Source organism: Notothenia rossii, assembly GCF_949606895.1.
Source record: "Notothenia rossii genome assembly, chromosome: 3".
Lineage (NCBI taxonomy): Eukaryota > Metazoa > Chordata > Actinopteri > Perciformes > Nototheniidae > Notothenia > Notothenia rossii.
The window spans coordinates 88,576,199-88,588,972 of record NC_136901.1 but is presented as its reverse complement, the minus strand read 5'-3'; the positions used below and the strand labels follow the sequence as shown (position 1 = coordinate 88,588,972).

The window sequence follows — 12,774 nt, the reverse complement described above, 5'->3', positions numbered from 1 at the left end:
TCACAGAAGTGGCGCTACGGCTATTGGGCCAACTCCACCAATCAGGAGGAGACAGCCACGGACATTGCCGTTGGAAAGCGCTGGAGACGCTGTAGTACATATGCCAGGCCTGTAGATGGTGCTGTTCTAACAGAATCAGCCCATGCAAAGACAGTGTTAAATTGAGCGAAATGAGGAATGGCTAAAATGCATGATCTGTTTGGTATTTTGAAAAATAAAAAGTATAAATATGCCTTATATAGGTATGGTCCTACACTATATTATTCAAATATAGCATGATAGGTCCACTTTAAGTTGATCATTTCTCCGTGTAGGAGGACCCCGTTGCCTCTTAAAATATGGCTAATAAGAAGTTAACAGTTTTTTAAGCCAAACATACTTTCCTGTCCTGCACAATCTCAGGCAGTCAAATGAAAGAAACAACTCATCAGAGATTCATCTGTACACGGCAGCATCACAAACATGCTACACATAAAGCGGGAACAATGAAATCTGTGTTTTCGAAGCCTGCCGAGGAACGCTAGGGTCTGAATCGTTTAAAGACGGTTGTTTTCTGAGCATGTCAGAGGACCAGCATAACATTTCTATCACGTCCGTGACCCTCCAGGTCTAAATATACAGCTGGGGTTTACATCCAGGGGGAATTAAATACTGTACATCTTACAGGAGTGTTTTATTCTTTCCCTGTCGAACGGAAGATGAACTATGAGTCACGTTAAAGGTCAACGACAAACATGATTTATTTGACAAAGAACAGATATATCTAGAGAACGAGACCATGTACACAAAACTCTCCAAAGTTTCACATTTTGCATAAAATAAAATACACACATGCTAAAACCCACCAAACGTAAAGTTGGTCAATGAGTTTTTATGGCCTAACATTTGACACAATGCTTATTTAAATAGAATTTGTTTCCCTCAAATGTTCGTCTCATTTGTTTCCTAGGAGGTCAGCAGCAGTTGCTCAAGACAATGTGAATCAAGCGAATGCAAAGAGACAAATCTGTCACACAAAGGAGTGTTTGTACGATTAGTCGCAGTCTGCCGTGGAGTCACGAGGGTGCTCTGTGACACAGCGCAGACACAACACAGACATCATGGGAAGCACAGCAACATCTCGCTGCAATGCACACTCTAATAAGAATGTCTTGTTCGATATGAAGACGTCTTTTTTCAACATTAGCTAACAAGAAACAAGTCTAAAAAGTTGATTGCATGGTTCATCAAACTTATATCCCAAAATCTAGTGGAAAATAGGGTTGCCAGAAACTGACTATGATCAAAATCGATTATTCGGCAGCCCTGGCGAATAAAAATCGATTATTCGGCAGCCCTGGCGAATAAAAATCGATTATTCGGCAGCCCTGGCGACTAAAAATCGATTATTCGGCAGCCCTGGTGAATAATAATCGATTATTCGACCGACCCACTTGCTTTGTTCATCTTTAGTCGCACGTGTGAGGGAGAGGGGGGGTGGGGGCGGGGTCGGTGTGTAGCGTGCTGCAGCAGCAGTCTGCTCTGCACGCAGACTTCCTGCAAGTTTACAGTAAAACAAACTGGTGGTGTGACCAATGGCCATTTACAATTATTAATAATATTACTATTATTAGCATTAGTCTATATTTTGGTTGAAACTAAGCCAGAAAAAAAATAAAAATAAAAATAATAATAATTAAAATATATATAAATAAAATCGATTTTTTTAAATAATATTCGATTATGGAGACTGTAACGAATATTCGAATAATCACTGGCATCCCTAGTGGAAAATAATTAAAACGCTTTTGTTAAGGGAATATGTTGGATTTCAAATAGAATTGGAAATGGGAACTAAGTTTTTTTTTTTTTACGTTTTTGTGTTTCTCACATTTTCCTACGATACTGTTATGATTGGCTGTGAATAAGAAAATATGAAGGACAGGCCATCTATTTCTATTTTTGGTAGGTAATATAAGATTATTTTCTTCTCCCTGCTCCTTTCCGGGTAAGGTGTGTTTATAGAGACATGTTTTGCAAATAATTGTTATACATTAAGTTGTGCATACCATGAACAGAAGTGAATTGGACTTCCAGAATGTTCCACAAGTAAGAAAATGATTACGCTTACTTAATGAACGAAGGTTAGGGTTATTGGTGAGTTCTGGCGTGATTTGACTTCGAGTTTCAAGGAATCGTTTCGCTCGTTCCTGTGCAAAATATGTGAATGGATATTTTCCTGTTGACCCATTATTCATCAATCAAAGGAAACCTGACTCACCTCAGCTCCAGAGTACTTGCCGGTCCGGGTCACCAGGTCTTCAATTGACACATTTTGGGCTACGGGCATGTTGCGGAACAGGAGAGAAAATATTTCCTGTCGGGTCGGAGCATCTGGAAGAGGAACGTAGATGATTCGGTCAAGGCGACCTGGACGCATCAGAGCCTGAGGGACAGAAAAAAAGACTCTTAAGCTTCCAAGCCTTCATCACATATTTGACAAATGGTCACACACATCAAGTTCAGAAATACAAAACCAAGCATTATTGAAATCTTCTTTGGCTCACCCCGGGTAGCACATGTTAAATTCTTCTTTTTTTTTTACTTCGTTCATTGGGTTTTTTCAACAGCATACAGTTATTCTATCAGAGCATGTATCAAAAGTAAGTAAACAAATCTTAACTTTATAGAAAAATAGGTAGAGTAACAAACTGCTTAACACCAGGGCAAACATAATCCCACACAGACAGAAGACAAACAAAAACAATAAACGAATAGAAAACCAGTCAGCTAAAACAAAAATGTCCATAATAAACAATTCATGTCAGTACGGCAGCAAGCACATGTTAAATTCAATTCAGACTTTTTCCAGCACATTTTGAACATGATCACTTCAAGGTCACAGTAGCACTGTCAAGAACTGCGTCTCTGACCTATGACATCCTAACTGCCTGCTTGTTACGGTGGAGATCTAGTAACTGGCTCTACTAATGAATTGATTGTACACCTCTTCAGACAGGACCATACACCAAATGCCTAAAAAGCAAACTGTGAAAGGCACGTTTTCCACTTCTAGCAGTCAGCGTGGAGACAATGTTTACGTTATCTGATAAACCCTCCACTTCCTACAGATCACATCTCCGTGACCCCAAAACAGTCCTTGAGTACCCAAAGCTGCCGCTGTCTCGCTTGTCAGACGTCATTAAGTGGCAGGCGCCTCTCAAACACAGACAGGCAACAGACAGACAAATAGGCCGTGTCTCCATTTGCTCTCCTCAGCCAGGCTGGGACAAAGTGGTTTGGTGTGGTAATGTTTGGTTTGGGGTGTGTGTCCATTTGACCAGCCAGCAGGCCAAAGAACAGCAGGATAGGAAAATGGCAAAATACATTTGATTGCCGTGAATTAGCATTTCATTTTAGTGCTCCAATGAAGAACCAACAGAAAACAAACATCAACTGGAACTGACAGTTTCATTGTTGAGCTTCCTCCAAGACTCAGTGAGGCCTGGTTGTAAAGACTGTGGAGCCGCTGGCTTGGGGCCAGACAGGCCACAGCGGGGCTAAACCCCGGCCAGCGGAGACGAGGCAGGAGACACACGCAGACGCAAGCCATGCAGGAGGTCACGTCAGGAGCGATCAGTGAAGGTTGGAGGGACCGCACCAGCAGCCTTTGAACTCTTGTATACGTAGACATCACACTGCTATTCATGATTGTCTGAATGCACCTCATCACGCAGGATGGACTGCCTACTTTCTTCTTCAATATGCTTAGTCTAGTAACATGTATAGTATATTTTTATATTGTTAACATAGGACCATATGCATAGGTTAAGAACTTCAGGAGGTTTGCAGAAACACAAAAAATGCTGAAAAGACCATTTGGCCTATTTCATACTCGATTATTAATATTATATTAATAATTAAGACAAAAGAATGTCAAATAAAAGCCACTTAAAGATGTGTACTTCTCTTGGAAATTGTGATGGGTATTATCACTGTTTTTCTAAAATTGTTTAAACTCGTAACCCAACCATTTGGTAAATGAAAGTTGAACAAATATTTAAAAAAGATACATACAATGATCCAAAATAGACATAAAGGAAAGATTGTTTTGACCATGTAAATAACTATCTTTTAACCTCAAGTTTTAAGAAAAAAAATAGACAGAATGTGAATTGAGAAAAACGGGAATTTGCAAATCCAAAATTCCATTATTTGGGAAAAACTCTCAAATATTTGATATATATATTAAAGCACCAGAATAGCTCATAAGGTTAATTATCGGGGAGAAAGACATATATGGCAACAACGAGCCAAACCTTTTTTAAACTTCTTGCCTTAGATATTGTGATGGGTATTCTCACTGTTTCCTGACATGTTATCGAAAGGTGAAAATTGGAAAACACAAACAAAAAAGACAAATAAATGATCACAATTGACCTCCATGAATGGTTGACTTTTTCCAAGTCAAGAATTAACTGGGAAAAAAAATTGGAATTTGAAAATCACATTAAGACCTTCAAAATCAACTGATATAATCAAAAGCTCCAAAATAGGGAGTTCAAGGAACGTTTCTGCCAGCTGCTGCTTCAACCGTTGACAATCAACCACAATGCGAAGTAAAAACATTGTGAGTTGCATCCCCTTCACAGAAACCATGCACTGGTCTTTACCATATTAAAATCCATCTGCTTGCAAAGTGCGCCAGATGTAAATTTAAGAGTTTTGTTTTATGGTTTAATTTGTTTCCCCTCTGGATAACCAATTCCCGTTAGCTGGGACGATGGACAGCTTTCCTGCCTTTTATCTGCTGCTTTCTTGTGTTCCTGTGTATGTCTATGGAACACGAGAGGATGGAAACTGGAGACAAACATTAGTAGCTACCCCTAGGTAACCACAACAGAGTCTTGGCTGACAAAGGAGCAATGGATCATGGGAGGAAATGTTCTTGTTTTTCAGGTCTCTGGATTCTTCCATTGGTTTGAGTCGAGGCTCTGGCTGTGGGTGACGAACCATCGGCGTAAAACGTATGGAGAGGTATAACGTCACCGTCATTTGAAGCAGGGAAAAGGATGGCTGCTGGGGAGAGCTGCTGTGATATTGATGGATAGCAGGTCCAAGGGCATTACATTAAATTCAGAAGGGCTTGAGACCTGGGGAACTTGATAAGATGTGTCTGGCAAAAGAACTATAAAACAACACATGTGAGAGTTATTTTGATGTCAAGGTTCTTCTCACAGGTTAGAGGGTTCTGTGTGTGTGTGTGTGTGTGTGTGTGTGTGTGTGTGTGTGTGTGTGTGTGTGTGTGTGTGTGTGTGTGTGTGTGTGCGCGTGTGTGTGTGTGTGTGTGTGTGTGTGTTTGTGCAGTGGGGATTGCAGTCCTTGGTTGTTTGTGACAGCAGGTAGAGCCAGTCTGCACTATGCAGAGGACGTGCCAGGGACACTTCCTGAGTTGCTCTCTGTGGAAGAGTCTCGTGGCTGCATGCCAACACAAACCTGCTGACCTTCAGCTAACAAAAAAGTACTCATAGGAATCAGAATCAGAATTGAGTTTGATGCAAAGTATGTTTAAACATACAAGGGATTTGCATTGCACTGACCTAAGAAAATGAGTATGGGTTAGGGTTAGGGTTAGTTGTGGCGAGATTTCACTTTGAGTTTCAAGGAATCTTTTGTTTGTTCCAGTGCAAAAGTACGGATCAGACCGGGGTCTTTATCAGCCAACACAAACCTGCTGACCTTCAGCTTGAAAAACCCCCTCAAACGGACAGATACTCCCCTGCACACCAACAAACACATGCATGTAGAATGCGCTTAAATAAACAATTCTGGTCCATTTTTCTGTAAAGAGACCGACCGGCTAATTCATCAGCAGTTCATTCTCCCCGCACACATAATGGAGAAGTGCCCGTGGCTTCCAGGCGCTCGGGCTCCAAGGGTTCCAAGGCGCTCCCAAAAAGCATGAGCCGACCCTCAGCTTTGAGACTGCTAAACTCATCTGACTGCCCTGGAGGGAAAGAAAGCTTTTTATTTTTTCTTCCTTTCCTCTCAGCAAGAGCAGGGGGCCCATCCATCACTTAACAAGATACACTTCCTGTTCTCAAGGATCCGGGGGTGGGGGTAGGAGGAGGAGAAGGAGAGTGAAGAGAAGGAGGAGGTAAAGGGGGGGGGGACCCCGAGAGACAAATACTTGGCTTGGCATGTCGGGCAAGCGTTGACGGGCTCCTTTCGTAACGGCATCATTCCACCTGAAGTCTTGGCTCAACTGGCGGAGAGCAAAATAAGTGAAATAGAAATGGAGGGGACAAAAACAGTGATACCAAAAGACCCAGACAACCCACTTAAAAAGGACTGCAGGAACCGAAAGCATACCAACAAACACAGATAAGTGGCGTGAGAGACAGAAGAACCACCATCAACAAAAAGCAGTTGGGAAAATTATCCGTTTTCCTTACACGAGTCTGCATGACGGATCACATCCACCTTGTTGCACCACTGACATGATAAGCATCATTACACATGAGCCATTAGTAATTAGACAATGCCCCTAGGTCAAAAATACCAACTAGCTTTAAGTCAACATTGAAGCTTTTATACACTACTGAATCTGGGCGCTGTGGACGGGCAAGCAGGGATGAGAAAGTTGTGAAAAACAAGTGAGGCCTAGGCTGCAGTCAGGCTGATCCGAACACACAAAGAGAGAAGCGAAGAAAAAAAACTTCATCCGCTCTCTCTGCGGCAAGTTTCACTGCCGATAACAACAGTAATCATTCCAGGCATTGCAAGCCTCTTCGAGAAGTGATTACCCCCTAATGACAGATGACTTCCTATCTGCGAAGACCAGTACCTCTCCCTAAGCAGTGAGGAATGCTGGGAATCTTCTCCTCGGAGCGCTGTTGCCGAGCACATTCTTGGCCAACTTCAATCTGACCTGCTCCAAGCTACGCCGACAACCGACTGTTTACAAACGGACGCCCCCGCAATTCAAGGTGTCTTATTCTTAGATGGCGGCTTAGACACGGTGCGGCCGATTCAAGATCAGATTCTTACTCACACTACCTTCGGATCAAATGAAAGGAAACACTGGGTCCATGAGACTGAACATGGTGACTAGGTTCTTCCCTGCACATCTGGTGAAGTCTCTCTTTTCTTTCAAAACAATTTTTGTTGGTGCTTTTTCCAACGTGCAGCATGATATCAGGCCGTCTGGCTGAATAAGTGGCTTGCCTGAGGAGACATGAGTTGACTTTGTTCCCTGCCTGAAGGCATTTGCTGTATGTGGTTTCCTAACCTGTCAGTCTGCAATCCTTCGCCTCGGTGAGTCATTCTGACTCTGAGATGGGCCACCCTGGATTTATGCAGAACACACAGCGAACACAAAATGTGGAGGGCATGATGGGAAGCAAACTCTCACAGAAAGGTTCAGAGAGGTTGTCATCAGGTTAAAGGCAATCTTTGAGGGATTATAGCTGGTCTGCTTCAAGGGCTTCTAATACTGCTGGAGTTTGGGACGTGGCCGCCAATGGACGCCATCGGTGGGCCTAAAACGGAGGAAGCTTGATTACAAAGTTATAAGGCATTAAGACATATTTTGGCAAAGGTTATTTCTTTCATGGTTTGGGGAGGATTTTGTTTTCATAGATGACAATCCTTTCAACTTTGATTGTGCAACTCTATGACATCTACAGTTGCAAGAAAAAGTATGTGAACCCTTTGGAATTACCTGGATTTCTGCATAAGTTGGTCATAAAATGTGTTCTGATCTGCACGTTTGAAGTTTGCAAAAGAGCACCTGGATGTTCCACAGCACTACTGGCAAAAATATTCTGTGGACAGATGAAACCAAAGTTGAGTTGTTTGGAAGGAACACACAGCGCTATGTGTGGAGAAAAAAAGGCACAGCACACCAACATCAAAACCTCATCCCAACTGTGAAGTATGGTGGAGGGAGCATCATGGTTTGGGGCTGCTTTGCTGCCTCAGGGCCTGGACAGATTGCCATCATCGACGGAAAAATGAATTCTCAAGTTGATCAAGACATTTTGCTGGAGAACTTAAGGCCATCTGTCCACCAATTGAAGCTCAACAGAAGATGGGTGATGCAACAGGACAACGACCCAAAGCACAGAAGTGAATCAACAACAGAATGGCTTCAACAGAAGAAAATAGGCCTTCTGGAGTGGCCCAGTCAGAGTCCTGACCTCAACCCAATTGAGATGCTGTGGCATGACCTCAAGAGAGCCATTCACACCAGACATCCCAAGAATATTGCTGAACTGAAAGAGTTTTGTAAAGAGGAATGGTCCAAAGTTCCTCCTGACCGTTGTGCAGGTCTGATATGCAACTATAGGAAACGTTTGGTTGAGGTTATTGCTGCCAAAGGAGGGTCAACCAGTTATTCAATCCAAGGGTTCACATGCTTTTTCCACCCTGCACTGTGAATGTTTACATGGTGTGTTCAATAAAAACATAAAAACATATTGTTTGTGTGGTTTTAGCTTAAGCAGACTGTGTTTGTCTATTGTTGATCAGAACACATTTTATGACCAATTTATGCAGAAATCCAGGAAGTTCAAAAAGGGTTCACATACTTTTTCTTGCAACTGTATGGCAATTCTGTGAGGTATGCTGCTATACACTTCTGTCCTGACCACATGAAAGCTCTCAGATCTCAGATCAGATTAATGTCACATCATGTCTGGATGTGTATGTACAATAAAGTACACTTTTTGTTAAACAGACTAATCAAATGTCCAAGGACAAGTGTCGTTACCGCCATCCTTGCACTTCACTTGATACCATGATCGTGCTTTTTGGAGTCAAATCTGTTTTGGAGTTTGGTTTTTCAGATCCTTCAAATATCACATCTGTTGATTTGAAGCTAAGGCAGATTCCTACTTTGTACTGAAGAGTTTTCCACACAACATCTCTCTTAAAAGATGACATAACTTTGGACAAGGCCACGCAGTTTTCAGAGGGACACCGGACCTGCTTTATGTCAGGCTTGATTTTGATGTGGGAGAGGATCAGAGGAGCAATGGAGTGGGGAGAATGAGAGAGTAAATCAGAGAGAGAGAGAGAGAGGGAGATGAGAATGACAGGGGGAGAGAAAGAGGGAGAAAAAGAGGGAGAAAGAGAGAGTTGGCAACCAGTCAAAAACATGAGAGGCTTTCACTCTGGATTTTGCCCTTGAGTCAAACTTGCATCCGGCAGGCGAGGCCACCGTGTCCAAGAAGCGAATAACTCTGGCGCTGTTAACCCCATGCTGTCCCACACACTCTGCAGAGCCAAGAGATTTGTCGTTTCCAAATGAGGTACAAACCATTTGAACAGGTGGTTTTTTTTCTTTAAAAAGACTGGCTTGGCATAACAGAGCAACCCATTCAGGGTAAAAAAGGAAATGACTGATGATTGGTTAGTTTTTTTTTACGAATGCAGCAAGCAGAAATGCTGTACATGTCATTGTGGAGGAACATCTTTAAAATGGTTTCAATCTGATCGCAATCTTATTTATTCAACTTTTTTATTTCACTTTTTAGTTCAAAATACTAACGTGGTTTACATTTTTAGCGACCCTCTCAATTCTATAAGAATGTCCATATATACTGCAAGAGGATATTTCTACTTTAATAATACATTCTCCTAACTATTGCAAATGCAGATAGATGGAAAAATAGCAATCAAAATTTATATACAAAGCCCTATAACCAAATAATCTGGATCACTGCATTTGCATGTCAAACTGAATAAAAGTGCACCAGTACTGTTGTTAGTAATCGCTCGTTACCAAAACATTGAATCTGGCTGTTTTAGGGCTCTGTTTTAACTGGGTGTGATCCTTTGACTTCTTGTGTTTTCGTACCCTGTTTTTAGCGGTGCTTGTGTGATCTGAGCAATAAACTTAGTGAGTGCAGTGTTATTATTATTGATAGGAATGGTTATGAAAGATTAAGGGCTTTAATAAACGTTTTTTTTCCTTTAACACGTGCACAGTTTAGTGTTTGTTTTCTACCATACAGTGTCATGAATTTACACATTTTCATTTTTAGTACGTGTGGCCCCAGCAGGAGTGAGACTCTAATCCTGGCAGGACCACAGAGAGGTGTGTGTGTGTGTGTGTGTGTGTGTGTGTGTGTGTGTGTGTGTGTGTGTGTGTGTGTGTGTGTGTGTGTGTGTGTGTGTGTGTGTGTGTGTGTGTGAGTGTGTGTGTGTGTGTGTGTGTGTGTGTGTGTGTGAGGGTGGGTGTTGCTGAGCATAGGGTCATTACAGAATTAGATGTCACACCTCTTTTACCTTTTATGGTGTGTGTGTGTGTGTGTGTGTGTGTGTGTGTGTGTGTGTGTGTGTGTGTGTGTGTGTGTGTGTGTGTGTGTGTGTGTGTTTGAGGGTCACAATCATATGGAGACCAGGTGATGAGGCTGAAACAAGGGGGAGGAAGGGGAAGGAAAAGTAGCAGCAGCTGTGTTGCTCTCCTTTTGGGTCTGGGGTGGAGGGTGAGGTGGTGTTGGTGGGGGGCGCCCACACCCCTACAGCTGCCCTGGGGGCCGCAATAAAGTCCCTGAATCTGTCAAAACAACCCCGGCTGACTGGCCCTCACACCTCCAAGAGAATAAAAATGGCCAAAAAAAAAGCCTTATTTTGATAGGAATTGGTCGGCAGAGTGTGTGTGTGTCGGTGTGTGTGTGTCGGTGTGTGTGCGTGGGTGGGTTGGACCACCATACAAAAAAAAAGGTGAAGAAAAGCAGAGGAAATTAGACCGAGGCCATGTTGAAATGTCAACTCATTGGAGCCCAAAATAAAAAGGCAGTAAAGCGGGTGCCATAAAATACATGTATGTTTGCTTTGCAAAGAGGCGTTTCCTGTGAGCTGTCCGCAGTTTAATTCTACGGGGCCTTACGTTTGGTGTAAAGTCGCCAGGTCTGGTTTCCATAATCCGCCTCAGAGTCTTTGGGCAACCTCCAAACTTCCCGGTCAAGTTGTTGCCATGGTAAGACAAATCTGGCGACCCTCTCTTATTTTCTTCTCAAAAAGTAAATCTGATTATTTTTTTATTTATTCAAAATCACTCTTTCGGTGCCACTATCACCCTGACTAGTGTCCCCCCTTTTACAGTATTAGTACTCATCATTGTGGTTTGTTGGTATGTACAACTGTGAATGTCAAGGGGTGAAAGTGTAAAAAGGTCTCTGAATTATAACAGGCACAGGCCAATGACAGAACACAATGCTAATCAGAGGTGTGTGTCTGCAAATAACACATTGACTAATTACTTAATTTAAACATTAATCATATTGTCTACAAAACATCACAAAACTGGGAACATTGACCATAAAAAGTTCAGGAAGTCCAAAGTAAAAGTCAAAAAGTCAAATGTATTGTTTCCCGACAGCCCAAGCAGCCCAAAACTCAAAGATATTCACCTAATAAAATAACTTTAAAAAAAAAAAAAAAATAATAGAATTCCTACCATTCGAAATCCTCAAACTTGGCTATCAAAATAGTTTTCAATTAAATAAAAAAAAAAACTGATTTATGACGCAAAATATGACTTTAAATTTGCTCAGGCTTACTGTACAATCAAGATGGGACTTTTACACACACCTCCCATCCACTTCCGACACACACACCCACCCACACACACCATCCCACACACACCATCCCACACACACCCCCCTTCTCCCCAGACGCAGACTGCAGGTGCCAGGCCCACCTCGGGGTCCCTGCCGGGCTCTCGTTAGGCCTGGTGCCATTCAGGCGGCTCCTAACACGCAATCCTGAGTGCTTTGTGTTTCTCTGACAGCCCTTGTCGTCCTCCTCATGTAGTGGTGGGGAAAAAAAGAAAAAGAAAAGAGGAGGACTTCAAGGATTATTGCTTTGAAGAATTTGACAGAGCCACAAGGCTGGGATTCACTTTGCACCTTTGGAAATTTTGTAGGACTATACCAAAAGTTCTGCACATTTTTACATATTTGCTAGAAATCAAAGACAAATTAAATCACTGCTGCCCATTTACAGATGCTTATACTAGTATTTTATTCTTTATTTTAAAGTAATTCATTTCTATATTATCTTAAAATCCATATGTAGAGACTTAAAAGCAGCTTACGATAAGACATTCCTCCATTTTGTCAACTATTATTGCACTCTATATATATATATATATTTTTTCTATTTAACCAGATAAAAATATTGAGATAAAATCTAATTTGCAATACTGACCTGGCCAAGAAGGCAGCAACATTACACATAACACATTTACACATTTACACAAACATATAAAATACAGAGAACATAACTAAGAAAACAAAAGACAAAGCAGTCACTACATTGTGCACATTAGGACGAAAGGTGCACTACTTATTACTGAAGAGCAGCTGGTGGTAAGGACTTCAGACAACTTCAATTTAAAACATGCTATTGAGACAAGTGCTGTCAGTTTGAGGCGTGATTGAAGGTCATTGCAAGACCAAGCACCATAATAAAAAAGATTCCTTTTCCCAGCCTCAGTCCGCACAGCAGGAACCTGGACCCGTATCCAGGCACTGGATCTGAGGTTGTAAGAGTAACAAACTGGAGCAAATCTGGCACATATGTACGGTGGAAGCTTACCTACAGTAAAATGGATTTATACATTAATAAAAACCAATGCTGCATCCTACGCATAGTAAGTGAGGACCATCCAGTTAGGCTATACAGTGTGCAATGATGAGTCCTATGAGGTGCATTTGACGTAACGTAACAGTTATATATTCTAACAGTGGAATTTCCTCAAACCAGATTTTCACTTTCATACAT

At 41.9% G+C, this 12,774-nt stretch overlaps 1 protein-coding gene across 1 annotated transcript in view; it reads right to left on the bottom strand.

The window, feature by feature from the left end:
• The window catches only part of afg2a (AFG2 AAA ATPase homolog A), a 128,139-nt gene that overhangs the window by 12,332 nt on the left and 103,033 nt on the right, over positions 1-12,774 (bottom strand). The window contains exon 16 of the mRNA XM_079669511.1: positions 2,261-2,425. Within this exon, the coding sequence (XP_079525637.1) occupies positions 2,261-2,425 (165 nt within the window). The remainder of the gene's footprint in view (positions 1-2,260; positions 2,426-12,774) is intronic.